Consider the following 20,356-nt stretch of genomic DNA (forward strand, 5'->3'; position numbering starts at 1 on the left):
ATCCTTCTCCGATTCCCAATATTCAATGGTTATCTGTTTGTATATGATCACTTCTGAATAACTCTAAAAGTCTCCATCTTAACACCCACCGCAATTACACTGTGATTGTGTCCAATGAATTGGTGAGTATATTGTTGGTGGTGAAGGCCCATAAATGCTCTGACTGTAATGCTGGGGCTTTGTGTTTCACGTTATGGTTAAAGCCTAAAGCTCTTGTGATTGACTAACTCATATGAATATCAAATAATTGAATGTATATCTTGCTATCACTGAAACTGTTCGGTCATGTAATTAATTGTGTGTGCAATCTCCTGTCATCTTATCCTGTTCAATCTGAACTCTCTATACAAAATACAAAGCAATTATTCTACGATATAAGATGTTGGATATCCTGGTTTGATTGCTGATGTATATTGTTCCCGTCGCAGTTCTCTTTATTGATATTTTTTAAATTCTCTACTTCTTTTCCTTTTCTATGTTATCTCCCATAGTATAAATACTCAGATTTCTCAACTGTTGTGACTATTCCCTATAGTTGCACTATTATTATTATATGTTGTATTAATTAATGATAATATGCTTATATTTTAATATTAAATTTATATCTTAATATAAATTTATTATAAAATATACATTGGTGCAATTAGACTCTTTCCTTAACAACTATATTATAGTTTATTATTTTATTTAGTGAATATTTTAATTTAGTAATAATCATATATTATTAGATTCTCTTTTATTAAACATGTAATAACTAATTAGATATAATTATTTATTATCAGTTTGTCTAATCTTTTATTAACTCTGTTATTATTATTAAAATCAAACCTGGAAATGGGGACATTACAAACCACCAAAACTAGTGTCCTGACAAGGGTTCCCATCTACAATCAACCTTTAAAGAACTCCTTTTCTCATTCCAGCAGCATCCTATTACGTATGCGCATTACAAACTTTCATAATAAAAAATGAAAACCAAAACCCCTTTTTATAGAGTTCATTAGAATCAAGGCAATTTATTATTCAAATAAATTATTTTCCCTCAAAATCCTTTTGCACTTTTCAAATAATTTCATCCTAGTTCTGCATTCCCTTATACATCCACTTGAGGTGGACAAAACGTCACTTTTTAGTATTTAAGCACTATGTAAAATATTAAAATGTTACTGTATGACATTGACACAAAAAAATAGATAATTTCAACCACATTATAGAAAGTCCCACTAAGACACCAAAAACAAACAAGCTGTTAGAACTAATACAAAAGAACGATGCCTGGTGCTAAAACAAGCACTCACTTTCAATAGCAATGTCCACTAAGAACGATGGAGAACAACCCCAAAGGCCCAAAACACAACAAAGAGTGTTATGCAATCCTGAAAGCCAACTGCACTCCAAAGTATCAACTGATTCATAGAAAAACTGAATTTGAATTTTTCAAGAACATTGGAAATCTTTCAACTCACCTGGAAACCTCAGAAATTAGCCAAAGCTCATTGAATGTTAAGGAATAAAAATGGGGACATTATATTTATGGGAAATGACAAAAATAATACATTGATCACACAGAGAAGCCCAAACCTTAAGGTTTTGAATATTTAGTTTACAAATCACAAGTCCACAATTTGATTCAAAGGTTGCAAGATTCAAGGTAGAAATGTTGCTACTGCTACCGTACCAAAGACCATCTGAGGGTTTTCTAAATTAGCTATTTTTTAAATCTCCTACTTTCAACTCTGCCTTTTGATTTCTTTGATTTGTTAAGTGGTAACTTATTTTGGGGGGATCTACCAAATCTACCCCAAGCATATCATTTTTTGGCAATTCTCTAGGTCTTTTTTTAAGCACAGTTATTCTTTTGAGAAATCTATATAAAAATTTCCTAATTTAGATATTTTGTTAACAAATATGTATTTTTAAGTTTGTTTCTTGTGCAACCAAACTGTGTTTAATTTACAGAAAAACAATACACTTCAGACTTATCATGAATAGATTGAATGCACAACCTTGTATAAAAAAATGTAATTGTCATTTACACTCAGATTTTAGATAAAATTTGTATGTGCACTTGTTGCCAAGATTGTTGTTCAATAAGTTTTTTGTGCAATCTTATGCTTTGCGAATTGAATGAGTTTTTGAAAAATTGGAAGGTTTGCATTATGTTGTTAACTAAAATAGTTATAGCTATCTATACAATTTTTATGATTCCATTTGTCAATTTGTGTGTTATGTTATGAATCCAATTCAAGTGTGTACTCGTCTTCCTCTAGTTTCTAAATTTGCTCAGAAGAAGAAAGTGTGTCGTCACTTTCTCTAGGAAAGTTTTCAGTATCAGATCTGACAAGAAACCCTAGAATTTAAGTTTGCACACAACTCTCAAAGATATGACAGCTCATTGACTGTCATTTCAACTACACAGAATAAAATGGAACCACAGCTCAACAAATCCACACATTATTTGCAAACAAGATGTAAATATCTGTTTGAGTTAGATAATGATCTGGACAATAAATTACAGACATAATTGAATGTGATCAATCTATAATAGAGGGTGGAAAATCCCCTTAATTTGATAAGGTGACATGTAATGGCTTGTGGGAGAGGATCTGGGAACTCAGAATGCAACAGCCAAATGCAAATCAATCCAACACACAACTATAGAGAAGAGATTGAAGCATGGAAACCTCAATCTATCACCCATTTGATTAAAGGTTCCCTGCGCAGAATATTCTTCATACAGACCTTAGTTCTCATATAAGCCAACATGGTTGTCTCTGCAGACTCCAATCTGATATTGTATGCCAGGGAGGGGAGATTTCTAAGGAAATACTCTTAAGATTATAAATACTGCCGCACATTAACTGACAGTTTACCTAAAAAGGGCATACTAAGTCCCTGAAATCACCCTGGGTGATGCAATCAAAGACTTCCATCCAGGTTGCCTTCTATGCCTTCAACAGTGGTTAGCAAATTTTGCTCCTCTAGACTCGGGACATAGGTAATGCCAATCACAGCCTTATCTGTAGGAAAAATGCTCTGCAAGAAAATAGGTAGTAGCTTAGAAAATTGGATGCAGAAAGTAGGAAAAGACTTGGAGAGGTTAGGATTTCGTCCAAACTATCTATATTTGACAGGGTTTTCATCCTGCCAACACCAGCAGATGATAAAATTGCCAGAACTCTTATACCCTGGCTTAAGTCCTGAAAGGACAATTAAATAGGTGTCATAAATGCCCATTTTGAATCCTACTTTTTGTGCCCAAATGGAGAAAGTAGACTCCAGCGACCCTTAAATGTAATTCAACATATTTAATTTTAATTTATATAATTTAAAATCTAATTTTTTATTTTAATATATTTAAGTAGAATTTTAAAACACTTTTCCAAATATGCTGCTGATCAGCCTTAGGGAAAAAGGAACATGACATCAGATGATAAATCAAAAGCCTCTCATCTTTGTGTGGAAGTGCAGATTAGCCTTGTGCCCAAATCTGAAAATCAAAAGACTGTTTAAGGTCATTTGAGTTGCACGCTTGAAGAAATCCTGCTAGCTCTACATGTTATTGTAATTTTTTGGGTGAGGAATTTTATCATTTCCTTTAGTCTTGTCAGACAAATTTGAAGAATGTTTTTTTACCTCGCATGTCATTTGGTTCTGTGCCATGCTAAAAAGTATGAATTTAAATGTTAACAGTGTGAAAACACATTCATCAAACCCAAAAATACAAATATGAACAGAAACAAATTTTACTTAGAATATATCCTACAGAAACACCAAATAGACCAAATTAGTCTGTTAATATCTTCCCAAACATCCAATAAAATGAATGTCAAAGGACTGATAGTGACCAAGGAAGAATCTCTGCAAATTATCATGTTGTAACATCTTGCTAAAATACACTATGATAACAGAAAAATGCTAAAACTAATCCGTTGCAACATGTCATTTGGATTTGTGCTCTATTAAAAGGTACAAATCGAAATGTTAACAGTATGAAAACACTTTCATTAAACCCAAAAAATAAAATGAACAGATAAAACAAATTTCACTTGGAAAATACCCTACAGAAACACCAAATAGACCAAAGCAGTCTTTCAACACCTTCCCAAACATTTCAACAATTTTTCAAACATCCAATCAAATGAATGTCAAAGGAGTGATAGTGACAGAGAGAGAATGTCTGTAAATTATCATGTTAAAACCACTTGCTAAAATACACTACGGAAACATAAAAAAGCTCAAAATAGTCCTTTGAAACATGTCAACCTTCTAGTCAACTGAGAATTGGAGAAGTGTGAATAAACCTTCATCAATGCCCCTGGATTCTTATCACCCTCAATTGCATCATGACTCATATAACCTGAGACATACACTTGATCACCTGTCTTGACATGTTCAGCTGCAATTTCTGCCATCTCCTGCCAAAAATTCAAAGTAAACCTGCAGACAAAAATGCTTGGTGTAAAACTGACTCTAGAAATTTCCTGCTACTTGGACCTGATCTTTTACATTTTCTGGACATACTTATGTTCAGTGTGTGTGATCTATCACAGATTAAATGCTTCCACAGAAACTATTGTATCAGATATAGTTAAAAAGTTAAAAAAAGGGTTCAGTTTATATAAAATATAAAAAATAAAAATGAATGAAATATACATTTTCCTAAAAGTTCAAATAAACCGAAAAATGAATACAGGATTTGAGAGCATGTGATTGTCATATTCATTATGAATAATATGTTACAAACTTACATGTGCAATCATTCTCTAAATTTTACAACTTGTCTTTTATGTTACTATACACAAAAAATTTAATAATTATAGGTGTAGATAGCCTAATTTACATATTAGTTATATGATACTCTCGATTAGTTATGCCTCATCAACCCGTTGAGTTAATTCTAAGTTGGTTGCCAATGGTTGGAATTCCTTGACAACCATTGGCAAATTTATATAAATCTTTTGTAGTTAGGATAGGAAAAGGGACCATCTTGGACGTCTTCTAAATACTCTATTGTTCTCATAAGAGTCAATCATGTCTCTGACAGCAGTTTGCTGTGCTTAAGCAGTTGCATAGCTAGATAGCACCTAAACATTTGGTACTGTTACCTTAAAGGGAGTCAAGTTGAAAGCCCATAAATATGGGATAGACAGTTGAAAAACCAGTAAAATAAAATTAAGAAAGGGAAGACTTACTCACAGAAGACTTGGTAAACCTATGAAAGATATCTATGGAGGAACATGTGTGGAAACAATCGAAACAAAGGCAAGTTCCTCAAGATCTCCAAGCCAAGATTGCAAAGCACATCAACAAAAAATAAGGTAGTGCTATGAGGATAGATGTCAACAAATGGAAAAAGAAATTAATATAGATCAACATCGAATCCCACCATAATTAATGCCCTTGTACCCAAAAAAGTGATCAAACAATAAGAGGTGGGGCAATCTTTCAATATCATAGAATAGAGAGAACATGGGAGAAGACTGTGCAAAGTGGGCAAAACAAACCTGATTGTACAAATTTCCAATCAAAGATCATCTCAAGAGCAGACTCAAATTCAAACATAAATTGGATTATGCAAAGTTGGAGGCCTAATCAAGAAAATGGAGATATTTCCACTACAAGAAAAACCTTACAAGGGCAAGATGGGGAGAGATCGACAGATACATGCCACTACTCAACAAAGCACTGGTCCATCTTTATGACCAAGCATGAAAACCTATACAACAATTAGTAGATGAAGAATAAAAAGAAATAGAATCAAAGACTCACTGGCAAAAATGTATAAGAGTTCTCAATATATCGAAGCAATGGATATCAAAAGGACCTCTTGATGTGTGTTTAATGACTCACCAACAGTAGAACAAAATATTGAGATATCTTATCCTCTCTTGAACAAAATGTCATGTATGTTAAGATTGCAAAAAGATCACACAAGTGACTCCAAGGTTTCATTGATGTGCCATTGTAGAACTTGTTGTTGAACAGCTGCAGATGCAGCTACTTGAACTTGTTGAATTTACAAGAACAGAAAAGTGATCAAACAACAAGGGGTGGGGCAATCTTTCAATATCATAGAATAGAGAGAACATGGTACAAGACTGTGCAAAGTGGACAACGCAAACCCACTTGTACAAATTCCCAATCAAAGACCATCTCAAGAACAGATTCAAATTCAAACATGAATTGGATTATGCGAAGTTGGTTGTTGAACAGTTGCAGGTTCAGCTACTTGAACTTGTTTATTTTATGTAGCTCCTTGTTGCACATGAGCAATTCCTTGTGCTCAACACTATGGTGGTGGAGTTTGAAATGATCTAGTAAAATTTGCTATAATTGGTGAATTTTGAGTTGTAGATGCTTATTTCCTGCCTCACCTAAGCTTTGGATCAAACTTTAGCTCTTGTAAATGTTTTGTTTCCGCAGGGGATCTTAAGATTCTTAGGTGAATCTCAAGTGAGAATGAATATGTAGCTCCTTGTTGAGCTCCTCCTTGAGCTAATCCTTGTTGGACATGAGCAGTTCCTTATGCTCAACATTGGGGTGGTGAAGTCCGTAACAATCTAGTAAGATTTGCTATACTTGCTGAATTTTGAGTTGTAGATGCCTCTTTCCTACCTCGCCAAGGCTTTGGTTCAAACTTCAGCTCTTGTAAATATTTTGCTACCAGAGTGCATCTTAAAATTCTTCGGTGAACCTCGGGTGAGAATGAATTGATGTGCTCCAATATGTGAAACCTTCTTGATGTGAATAGAGTCTAAAGACCTACTTCTAGTACCAATTTCTGTTAATGTCATGATAATGGAGGGTTTGCACACCATTGGTGCCTTGATTTTCTAAGTTGTTCCATGAACAAATTTCAATTCAGCCCTCCTAGCACCAGGTTTCTATTGATGTATGTTCTATGATGCAACAATTATCGAGCTACCTTATCCTCTCTTGAGCAAAATCCCATGTATACTAAGATTGCAAATAGATCATACTCGTGACTCCAAGGTTCTTTTTCTGTCAAGTCTAGGTTGTGGATAAGGTCAATGGTTAATGTGATTTGTTGTAAATCACAAGGGGCCTTGTGTTTGTGTACTAGAGCTTCTTTTCTTCTTTTCTCTTTTTCAGGAGGGGTTAACAAGTATGTAAAAAGAAAAGGAGAAAGTGCTCAGGTATTATATTCTAATCCTAACGCTAATGACAATGAATATTGCTTTGACAAACAAATTCAAAAAAAAAACAAAGCTCTGCTTCATCGTAATAAACTACAACTACGCAAGAACTGGAGCAATCTTCAAGAGGTTATACTAATAATTCTCATACCACAATAGACACCATCAAAACGAATGATGCACATTGAGTGATAGATGTTAACCATCCATTCAAGTGAGGGTTCAAGCTAACTTTAAACGACTTATAATCAAAAAACAGTCAAAAGTATGACCATGGAATACATCAAAACATCATCAGTTCTCCATTGATATCAAAACACTTCATCTTACCAATCTAATATAAATGAGGGATAAGAGAACAACCAAACATTAAGGTACATTAAATGATCACAAACTTCAATGATAATTCCATTGTCTAAATAGATCACTGTAACAATCTCAAAATTTTGTCCTTTCCAAATGAGAAATGAGGCCTTCATATAGGTCCTTGATTACGAGTGGCTCGGATTGAAACAATTACCAATGGCCTAGATTCTACTACCTCCACCATAATCAAGTGTTAGAGCAAGAAGAATGAATCTATATTAATGAAGGGGTCCATATAGACCAATCAGGAGGGAGCCACTATCTTAGTGGGTAATAAATGCCCACTATGCATTTAATGCACCTTTATTCAAAATCGTCTATGTTTGACCTTGCCCTTTGAATCCATGGAATCTACTCATACGATCTCCAACTTGTCCACACTAACACTTGGGTTGATTCCTATTTGACTTCCAAGACCACCATCACTCGTTCAAATTTTCTCGAGTTCTCCCATTCTAACAAGTCTAGGGTTGTGTCCATGACATTTAAGAAAATGGAGAAATTGTCAAAGTCATCCCTTACGAAGGAATTTAGCTGAAAGAACTCTTTTAGCTTACCTCTTATGAGATCCCATGCTAAATATTCTTGACTACCCTCTTCAATCAAGTGGATTTCCGGCTAAAGTGTTCCAACATTTCCTTGGCCATGGTCACAACAATATGTCACCTAGCAAAGTCATATACTTCTTTGTCTCTACCAACTCCACCATCAGTCAATGTCTCCTTGGGAGTCTCCATCAAATCTTGCAAGTCAAGATCACCTCTATTGAATTTTTTCTAGGAGCGTTACAAATGTACTAAGCACTGCCATATTCTAGGTACATGTTTTCCAAATGGCAGTGACCTCTTATTTAAATTGAGAACAAGCATGAAGAGACATGTCCCATGCTTGTCCCATTCATGGGACATGTCTATTTGTTAGTTAGAAAATTAATATAATATAAATGTTATCATTGTTATATATATATATATATATATATATATATATATTTTATCTCATATATAATTATATAGGTTTATCTGATAGAAGCTACCAAACATCAACACTCCCTCTTAGCTAGGGAGGATAAACAATCATATTACCTCCAAGTAATATCAAGTTAGCAAGATTAAGGATATCTTTGATTAGAAGATATCCATCATTTTGATATCACATTTGATATCATGAGTGTTGGCCTTCAAAATATATGATATTCACCAAATACTCTGAGTAATGGTCTCAAGAGTATAAACACTTGATGCTAACCATGCACTCAATAAGGTAGTGGTCTACAGAATATCAACATATGATATTCATCATTTTGATCACATTTGAGTATTGGTCTACAGAATATCAACATATGATATTCACCAAATACTCTTTGAGTAATGGCCTCTAGAATGAGATGCAAGATATTCACCACGTATTGTGAATAATGGCCTCAAGAACATCAAGTTGTATGATATTCACCACGTACTCTGTGTAATGGCCTCGAGAACATCAAAGCGTATGATATTCACCACATACTCTGTGTAATGGCCTTGAGAACATCAATTTCCATAACATTCACCATGTACTCAAAAATGTTTATATGGTATGTGCACACGCATTCTCATAATGCTTACCATATAAGCATCCACCATGCATAGTATAATCTATCATGCTCTACATAGACATTGTAAGATATCCATCATAATAGAAAATTAAGTTATTGTAAGATTGTCACCTTTCAATAACTTCTGCAAGTACAATTTACATCATTTGGAAGTCCTCACTTCCTCATGATGTACACAGGGGGTAGGCTCATTAAAATCACATAGTCATGATGTATATTCATGAATCACAATCCTCTTGATTGCTACAATTTACTGATTAGTGGAGAATCCATCTCAACATGGTTTACTCCCTCTAAATCAATTTCCTCGAGATCACTGAAGGTTCACTAAATCACATCCTCTATCTACTCCCTCTCTTTCAAGGTTGCCTCTAATGAAATATCAGGCTCCCTCTGAATGTCAATTTCCCTCTTCGTGCAATAACATTCTTGGAGGAAAAGATCAAGGCACATAACTCTTATAGTACGTAATGAAAAAATAAGAGAGACTAACATAATACTCAAGGATAATTCTCATTAATGATATAAGATCATTCCAATATAATATAGATAAAGATCTAATTTAAATATATACTTTGGACATATATATATATATATATATATATATATATATATATATTCCAATTACACTCTCATCTAATATAACTACGAAATAATTATTAATAATAACACATATATATAAAATGGAGATATAACAATAATAATTTAAAGAAAATACATTATCTTACATACTTCATGGGATCCGATATTCTCTTCATAGTCCTCACCACCGAAGGGGTGTGTGATATGACTCCAACTGGAAATCATTTCTCTCCAGAGTTTGGCTATTATATTTATTGTCTTAAAGCTTGCACAAGAAGATTCAGCTCCAAGACTCACTTTGTTGAAGAGTCTTGTAAATATTGCAGCTCCCATAATTCTTTCATTTTTTATAATTCTAGGACCGCTCACAGTTGCAAATAAATTTTCATAAAATTCTTTATTTCTTTTTATCAACGACTCTTAGACTCCAATAGGATTATTATTCAAGATTTGAAAACTTAAGTGTCTCAACTTTGTGGAGTTGTGAGTATGAAATATCAAGACTTATTCACCAAATACTCCCGTCACTTGGAGATGATAATCCGCACCAAAATAATTAATATTGCAATTTTATAACTTTAGGAAAGAACTGTCATTTCACAAAATGGTTGTTGTAAATCTCTTGGTGGTAATGCAAGGAGCACATATTAAACTCCCAAACCATAGTTTTGGAGTTGAATATTTCATGGCAGGGGTGTTACTTCTCTTCAGTAAGGCAGGAATCTCTAGATTTTTTTGGTAGATGATTTTTGTAGATAATCAAGATGCTCAATCTAACACCTAGAAAGAATTTAAACTCCCAAGTATGTAGTTTGAATAATAATTGTATATTCCACTAAACTTTGATCTCCTTCAGATGGTGGCAAAATTATTTCAAATATATTTCTCCAATAGCTATATTTTCCAATCAAATAAACTACAAAATAAGTTATGTGATGAAACTACAAATAACAAGTCTACAGGAACCAGCCGATGATACAAAGTGTTTGACTGAAATATTAAATCACCAAATGTTGGAATTGTCTATATTTATTAACATAGTTTCTCCTTCCCTTGCTGACTGAAACATGGTGTTTCCTCGCAGCCTAACATTAGTTTGAGCCTTTTAAATATATTTTACGCCGTGATTTAGTTGTCTCACAAATATCAAAAACTTCTTATAATGTATTGCAAATATGGCCCACTGTCTCATATTAAAACTTCCGGTTTGCATATATTTAATTACCAATGTATGGAATCGGTCACAATGTTCAGTTCTCCAGCATTTGATAAATTAATTCAAAACAATGGCGGCAGAAATGATAATACCTTTAACATATTTTATCCTGGGGCTCATCGGTGCATTGGCAGAGAACAACTATATTTTCTCAACAATATTGCGTCCACATGATAATCCCGATATTAATCATCTTAGACTGAAACATCAACCTTTTCAGAAAAATCAATTTTTATTATCTCACCAAAATTACTCAAATAATCATCAACGTTTAAACCCTTCAATAAAAATCTATATTTTTTAAGCAGATTTCAAATCGTATAAATTCAGCATGAGCATACTTCTATTACTCATGAAACCTCACAGGTTCGCAGAATGAAAAGCTCTAATACCATTTGTAATGTCCCTTGCAGGGACATAATTTTTAATATTTCTCTACTTGCTTCTTCCAGGATTATTTCCTCTATTCTCTGATTATCATCAACGTACGCATCACTTTATCTGCAAAATTTCTTAGGCTCGTCTAGAAAAGACACACTCCAATGTCATGTTTATACTTTTGAAGCTGTCCTTTCTTAAGTTTCCTTAGTTACATTTGCAGTTGACTCTGATACCATGTTGATTTATTTTTTGAGGATCGCTGCAAATGTACTAAGCACTGCCATATTCTTGGCATGTGTTTTTCAAATGGCAGCGACCTCTGATTTAAATTAAGAACAAACCATGAAAAGACATGTACCATGAATGGGACATGTCTATCCATTAGATACATAATTAATATGATTAAAATTTAATCATTGTTATACATACATACATACATACATACATATATATTATCGGTTTATCCAATAGAAGCTACCAAACATCAACAGCCTCATCTCAATAAATACATTCATCCACCCACCACTCATCCATGCAATGAATCCTAGAAAGGACGGCCAATGTCATATCAAAAATTTGCACCATGTCCTCAACATTCATGTATACCTCATTGGGAATGCCTTCTATCCAAATTGTTGCACCCTAAGCAATATGTCTTATCCTTTCTACACCCTCTAGTGGCTCAGGCACAAGCACACAAGGAGGAACAAAGGTTGGGCCCTCTTCTCTCATTGGATGTGGTGGGTGATTTATGCATTTGTAAAAGGTACTAATCTCACCATTTTTATTATGATATTTTCCTTCTAGTTTCCTCATCTTGTCTTTTATTGCCTGTGCAAAGTCATCAAACTTTTCTATAACTTGTTCAAGAGAGGCACAACCCAGATCTGATGTAATCTAATCCTTTGTCTTATCTACCATCATCGTTGCAAACTGAAAAGTTTTGGATCTGAATTCTTCTCTGATAACTTTTGCAAACTTCTTGGCTTTTCCTTTCTCATTTGATTGGTTGATTCAGTTAAAGATATCCTGCAACTCAAATATGAGGTCAACCTCTTTCTCCAAACTTCTCTGTAGCCTTTGCCTTAACTATTCTAGAACAACAACATTGTGATCATTCTTAACTGTCAATTGCTCTTGTCCTTGCACTACCCTTATATCAATCTCTTCCTCAAATACAAGATTTCTTGGTGTTGTCTTAGGAGCCTCTACCCCTACAATATGAATTTTCACCTCTACTACACAAATTTTCGCTTCTACTGAAGAAACCTCTATTTCTATCATTTATCGTTCTAAGATAGCATCCCAAGACTTTCCTCAGTGGTGATATATTGTTCTATGTTTCCTTCTTGGGCAAACTCATGATAGGCATTGATGCTCTCTTAGTCTTGTACCAACCTGGCCATGCCATCTTCCTACTCTATTCTTCTTCTGCTCGTCTCTACTTCTTCCCTAATGAAAGGATCTATCTAAGTTTGATTGGGTAAAGATGTAATCCTCTTGTATCTAATCAAGTACTAGAACAATCTTGCATGCTCTAATCATGTTTCCTGTGGCAAACTAGAATACATCCTCTTTCTGATCTTGATCTGATCTATAGCATTGGCCTAGAAATCCTCGATGTGAATTCTACGTTGATATTTCATGATCTCTCTACTGCCTTTAAACATGGGCACATTTCAACCTTGTCTTTCAGGACACTTCTTCTAAGTTGTCCCTCTTGGACTCCTTAGTTAGACTTACTATGCTCTATGGTTCTATGGTGTGGTGTCCCTCCCTCCTTAATTCAGATTGGGCCTCAATTGAGCGGGTTCAGACGCTTTTTCTACGACATATCATCAATTGTCATTGGTCCACCCCGAACAATATTATCTTTGCTGAGCTTGGTGTGCATCCCTTCAGGCTTGGAGTTGTCTTTGATTTGATCTGGTATCTCCACCAGCTTCGTGGTTTCGTGGGCTTCGTCGACAGTCATGACCGCTACCCCTATCTGGACTATTACTCCTCTATTGCTATTGCTGACTGAAACACTGCCACCAAAGCCCGTTGTTGGTATGCTCAAGCCATCACTTTGTTGACATCTGTACGAATTGAGATTGCTCGCCTCCACGCCTTTCAGTTCTCACTAGATGCTCCCGCTCACCTTCTCCCCCCATGCCAAGAGTTGAACGGACACGTTAGGATATTTACAGACGTTACATTCTCCTGACGTGGTGCAAACCCCATGGGAGCTTCGTCCACAGATGGCCTTTTATGCAGAGCACTTTCTAGGTATCTAGGATGAGATCATTGTGCCCTAGTTATCTATTTCGACATTCGAGCCACGCCTTGTGTATTTCCTTACCGCGTTGGTTCCCACAGACTCCAGATCCAAACTGACCATCACATTGATAGAGACGACAAGATTTGTTGGTTATGTTCTTAGACTGAGGTCAAAATGCAGATCCACTTCATTTTTCACTGGCCCATTTACTATTAGATAAGAGGGAGGTTCTATTGTTTGTTTAAAGAGTGTCATTCCCTTTCCACCTTTTCAAGTTACCAGGATTAGGGATGCCTCACGCTTTACCTCCAAGAGGCGTCACAGCGTCATGACCACACTCTGCAGTAGGTTCACTCAACAATGTCACTCCCCTAGTGGTGTTCAGAGACAAAGTAGGACCCCAAGTAGATGCTCTTGACAGCGTCACTACTCTAGCAGTATTCAGAAATAGACTAGCACCCTTGGTAGTCTTAGTATTTACCCTTCAATGCAGGACTTTTTTCCATGGAGGATATACCCTTAGTCTTGGCCCCCTTTGTATTCTTTCTCTTCTGCTCCCTTTCTTAATATTTGCTTACTCTTTTTCAAGCATCGATTGGTGTTTGTTTTGTGCACTGTCTCCTTTCATGTATGTTTCCAATCCCTTGGACCCTTTTAGTGATCTCTTGTTGGACATTAATAAATTTATCTTATCTTTCATCTTATCTCCAATGGAAATCGGGAATTCTAGCCCCAACTTCCTTTTTCCCTTTTAAATTTGATCATAAACAGTCAGTTGCCAAGTGATCTCCAATAGGACCATTTTATGAGTGGGATATCTCAGGAGTTTATATGGTTGCGCAAAAAATCCATGTTCTCTAATGTAGGAGAAGGAAGGAAACTTGATAAACCAAGTTCCATACTCCACTAATTTCACTACCCCAATTGATTGTCTCATGCACTATCTCTTCTATAAAGTTTGATGATGTGCATTACAAAAGCATCATTAACTCTGACAAAATCATATGTGGCATCCAATTGCAAATAAGGATAGCATTTGTTTATCTTCAAGCAGTGGACACCACTTCAAATCGTTCCTTTGAATGTCAAATCATCATACTTTGTATTTCAAGCTAGCATGTCGATGACATAGGAGCTCACGTAAAACTTTCCTGACTACTCTAGATTCACCATCTATTCATTTAGGTTGTCACTCATCATCCCAACCCAATCCATGTTGTTGAATCCTTTGACCACCTATTCAATGAAACACTACATCTATGCCTCAAACCAATAGGATTGTAGAATCCCATATATTCTACTTAGCATCATGACTAAATAACTATATTCATGTTGAAGATCGAGCAAGACTAACTTCTTAGGTAAAATGGAATAGTGGGCTCAATTATTCTGCATAAACCTTCACAATCTTGAATTGAAACAGTGAAACCAAGTGTTTACTCTTTTAGTTTTAGTACCATCTTCTAGAATGTAGGGATTCTAAAATCTTTAGAGATTTTTGGTGGAGGAAAATTTGTTGCGACTTCTCCATCTGACTCCTTGATTATTCTTTCATCTAGATTATAATGTCTCGAGCATTGCTAGATCAATTTTGCATGTCAAAAAGATGGAAGGAAGCCAATTGTTGTCACAATCCTACTGTTCACAATCTGAGTAACCACGTGTGTCGATTTGCGATCTTTGTATCTGAACATTGTGTTGTTAACTCATTCATATCTATGCATCCTTGATTGGTGTCACCAACATCAGCCCACATTGATACAATTTTGGATTTAAAATAGAATCAACTTTGCTCGTTCTTGATTAGTTGTTTCCTGGCCAAACTTGTTCCCCTAAGTTCTATCATTTTCTCTTCCTACAAAATAGCGAGAAATGACATAACGCAAACCAAATCTTGTTCATAAATAACTTGTCCTTGAAGAAAAGAAATTTCTGCAAATTTATAAATATTCTACTCTCTAGAAGGATATTTTCTCTCCTCCGAAAATTCATGTCTTCTACCAAATTTTTCAACTTCCTACAAAATCTTATTTTTTCGAATTTCGCAACCCCTTCAAACCTTGTTCAACTTTGCTTTTGTCTAGAAAAGAAATTTCCCTCTTCAAGATTCTTCCCTCACTCTCTTCAAGAATTTCCACATAGTTTCAAAATTTCTTCTAAACCCTCAAAATCTTCCTCACAACGTGTTTCACAATTTCTATGTGCGACAATGAAATGAGGAAGGTTTTCTTATATAGGCATTCGATCAAGAAAAGTTGCTATGTTGGTTGTGGACTAAATGTAGGCAATTGCTTTGTTTTTCTTCCAAGCTTTCATTTTAGACAAGATCCTTTGCCACTTATAATGGTTTTCCTCACTTTTGAAAACATGCCAAATTGGGTGTTTTAACTTCATCCTTGTGCATTTGATTTGTTTTATTTTTCCCAAACACATAATAATTAATGATTTTCCCCAAAATAATTCAAAACAAGATTTATTCCACCTTCCAATCTTTTGGTAAATTTTTTGCTTTTTCTCAATTTTTCAAAAGTTATTAATTAAATATTAGATTACATGTAATATGTAAATAATTTTAGATTTAATTCCAAAAGTCATTTTAATTTCACTTCTCACATTTCAATTTTTCAAAAGTTCAAATATAATATTTAATATTGATTTATCTTCAACTTTATCACTTAGCTTGTATTTATCCCTTTTATTAGATATAGAGGTCTGGCTTGCACTTGGATATGTTGTTTATATTATGATAAAAGATAATCGTCTATTATTATTTAATGGTAATCTATTGTAAATATCTAGTTAGCATAAGTTAGCTTTAATTTTTTTAGCTTTATCTGTTAGAATAGAATGTTTCTATTCTTTATGATTGTTTCCTAAAGAAACATCTTTTTGTTCTTTTGTATATAATGACCTTTCAGTCTCTGTTAATAACAAGCAAGTATTTTACCAATTACTTCGTAATATGGTATCAGAGCCAATATTTTTAAAAAAATCGACAAAATTTATAATTTCTTTTTTTAAATTATTTGTTTAAATTTTTCAAAATTATTTTAGTCAATTTCTCTAAAATCCACCTAGGGTTTTTTGCATTGAGAAATTTGAATCAAATCACAATCTCAAGCTAGAATTTGAACCCTCTGTGAAAAATCACGATTTACATCAGATACGACTCTGGTCATTTTTCCTGCTCGCATTTTTCAGACATTTTGACTATCATTTTTAAACCTCCATTTTCGTGTCTAAACAGCTCAAGATTGGGCGTTTTCTGTTGTGGACGAAAACAAAAGTCTCCATTTTTCCGTCTTTAGCCTGCACCCACACATTTTGGAGGCTCACGTTACAGTTGCAGGGCAGCCATGTGACTAGCAAACTTGCGATTTTAGGGCGAAAATCCACATGTTTTTGTATCAAATCTTCATCCTCTCTACTATCTCAACCAAAACGCCTCTACTTTGAATAAAATCGACCATCTTTCTGCCTCCAAAACACTTTTTCCTGCAATTTCGACCATTAATGGCCGCCAGCTAGGGTTTTCTTCAAAACCCTAATTTATTAGCTCGAAAAAATATTTTGATTTCAAATTCTTAGTGCGTTTTTCAAGAGCTCAATTGGGTCATCGTCAAAATTTTCTGGGTGTGTTGATTTTTGAGCCTCGATTTTTGAACTAGTGGATATAGAAAACAACACTATTCCTTCTGAGTTTTCCGAGCTCTCTTCTTGGTCACTCTCCAATTTTTCTGGGTCTTCCATTTTTTTGCCTCGAAGAACATGCCTTCAAAGATTTTCACAGTGCATGGTATCTCTGACAAACATTCTGCTCGAGCACAACTCCAAATTCAATGGTCAAAATTATGGCACTTGGAAGCAATGGATCATCGCAATTTTTGAATATCGCAATACCAATCAACTTGTACTGGGTGTTACGAAGATTCTGACTACTCCTAGTCCTGATCAGGATACATGGGATCTGAATGATCGGAAAGGTATGAATGAATTAGAGCAACCGCTTTTGCTTGCCCCACACACTTTCACAACAATACCTTTTATAAGAATCATGTTGGCAGTATGGGATCTGAATGATCGGAAGACAGTGATGCTTCTCAAATTATCTGTGGCTAAAGATCAGCTTTCTCAGATTCCATCAAGCAAGACAGCTGCCAAGATCTGGACACATCTCAAAGGTCTTCATGAGACTTCTGACAAAAGCATAGCTTTCTTTTTGAAGAACACGTTGTTCTCTATTGTCATGAATGAGCGCACTTCGCTCTCCAAGCACACCTGAATCGGATTCAGGAAATTCGTGATCAATTATTTGCAACCAGACGCAAGATAAAGGAAGAGGATATTGTGGTTATCACTCTTTGGAGTTTACCAAGTCATATGAGCATTTTATCAGACTCTCAACATCATGTCTTCTGGTGTTAATTTGAAGTTCATTGATCTCTGCATACTGTTGCTTCAGCAAGATCGTTGGAAACAACAGTTCAGCAACAGCTCCACATCCACCTCCACAGAGCAAGCCTTTCCTGAGGAATCCTTTCAGAAGGATAAAGGCAAGTTTCAACAACCATCTCAGCAGAAGTCTTCTACTCCAGCATCAGATGGTTCCCGAAAGAACATTCAATGCAACTACTGCCACAAATTTGGACACATGAAGGTTGAATGTCAGAAATGCTTAGCTACACTAAGTCTGCCTTTTACGCCTCCATGGCTAAAAGACCTGAAGATCATGTGAAGTCGTCTACCTGGTACATTGATTCAAGTGCCTCTCGTCATTTCACTCACCGCAAAGATTGGTTTACTGATTACCAACCTTATTCAAACTCTATTATTTTTGGTGGAGGAAAGAGTACACAATTGTCAGCAAAGGTAGCATTCAGATTCAATCTGTTGGGAGGAATCTCATTTTCCTCGATGTGTACTACATTCTAGGGATGGAACTAAATCTACTCTCAATCAGTCAGATGCTGCGACATTCTCCACACTTGGATGTCACCTTCAATTCACATCAGTGCACCATCACTGATCGGGCGATGCAGTCTACTGTTGCAGTGGGTCTTAAGAATCGTGGTCTTTTTAGACTTACTGATTTTGGTGATTCTCGGGACTCAACTATGGTTGCTCAGTGGTCTCTGTCAGCACACTTTGGCATCAGCAATATGCACACTTAAATGTGCTTTATCTCGCACAGCTTGCTTGGGATGAGCTTGTTCTTGGATTGCTAGAGATTTAGATTCAACAGCTTGGAGTTTGTGATGCATGCCAAGCTAGGAAGCAACATCGCACAACTTTCACCAATGGCGATTCATGGCGAGCTTCTCATGTACTTTTGCTTGTTTATGCCGATATCTGCGGCCCTATGGCCACTCCTGTTCTTGGCTCCAGGTATTTTCTGTTGTTCGATGATGATTTCGGTAGAAAAATGTAGGTGTATTTCCTTCAGATGCATTTCCTGTATTTCAAAAGTTTAAACCTTTAGTTGAAAAAGAGTCTGGGAAATCTATTATTACTCTTAGATCAGACAATGGTGAGGAATTTTGTTTTAATGTTTTCTCTAGCTTCTTAGATACACATGGCATCAACAGAACGATGTAGTTGAACGTCGGAAACAAACAATCATCGAGATGGCTTGACCCATGCTCAAACACAGACATGTTCCAAAGAAGTTTTGGGCAGAAGCAATTAACACTGTCGTTTATCTATGGAATCGGTCACCCATAGTGGCAATCAAAGGTAAAACTCCAGAATAGGCTCGGTCAAGTCACAAGCCCAAAATCCGTCACCTGAAGGTTTTTGGCTCCCTTGCTTTTGTTTGGATCCCTGATGCGTCACGCACCAAGTTGGATGCCAAGAGTCAGAAACTCATGCTTGTTGGATATAGAAGTCTTCACAAAGACTACTGCCTAATCGATGTTGACACATCTCGTCTCATCTACAATCGTAATGTAGTCTTTGATGAGCAACAAAGACCATTCATGCATGTTTCTCTTGTTCTTGATCCAGCAAACCAGCCTATGCAAGCTCATGATTTGGGAGTTCAACTTCCATTAGGTCCACCTAATGGGAGGGCTCCAGTAGCTCCTGCAACTCCAGTATTACCAATGATACCTGTATAGACACCTTTGGCTTCTCTTGTAGGATCACCTCGCTTTGTACATGCTTCACTTGAGTTTGATCCAGATTCTTTTGATGAGGAACGTGATGATCATGCATCTCTTGATACTAATGTTGGTCATTCTCCTATTCGGCCTAAGTGTTGGGCTAAGACACTTCCTGATCTTCATGATGATGACCTCATTGATTGGAGAATCGCTCGAAAAAGAGCAAACCTACAGTCTATTAACTTTGCTCTCATGGCCAACATTCACAGTGTGTTTGAACCTCAAACATATTCCGAGGCTAAAGGAATTCCAAAGTGGGAATAGGCCATGACATATGAACATAGAGCCTATTGAAGAACAACACTTGGGTCCTTTCTGATCTCTCACCAAGGAAGAAACCTATTGGCTGCAAATGGGTTTGCAAAATTAATTACAAATCGGATGGTACTTTGGATAAGTACAAAGCTCGTTTAGTGGCAAAGTGCTTTTCTCAGCATCAGGGCATTGATTATGAGAAGACCTTTGCTCTTATTGCAAAGATGAGCACCATCAAATTAGTCCTAGCCACGGCATCATAGTTTGGCTAGAAGGTCCATTAGATGGGCGTCAAGAGTGCTTTCCTAAATGGTGATCTCCATTAAGAGGTCTAGATGATGCAGCCTCCTGGTTTCAAGGTTGTTCGTAAAGACCATC

The 20,356-nt window shown here is 35.7% G+C and overlaps 1 protein-coding gene across 1 annotated transcript in view; it reads right to left on the reverse strand.

Moving 5' to 3' along the window:
* LOC149533444 (protein OSB1, mitochondrial-like) overlaps nucleotides 1–20,356 on the reverse strand; it is a 92,935-nt gene that overhangs the window by 29,728 nt on the left and 42,851 nt on the right. Inside the window, exon 2 of the mRNA XM_089807890.1 lies at nucleotides 4,305–4,440. Within this exon, the coding sequence (XP_089664016.1) occupies nucleotides 4,305–4,440 (136 nt within the window). The remainder of the gene's footprint in view (nucleotides 1–4,304; nucleotides 4,441–20,356) is intronic.

Source organism: Cupressus sempervirens, chromosome 10 (assembly GCF_028749045.1).
Source record: "Cupressus sempervirens isolate cs-2001-9-10 chromosome 10, ASM2874904v1, whole genome shotgun sequence".
Lineage (NCBI taxonomy): Eukaryota > Viridiplantae > Streptophyta > Pinopsida > Cupressales > Cupressaceae > Cupressus > Cupressus sempervirens.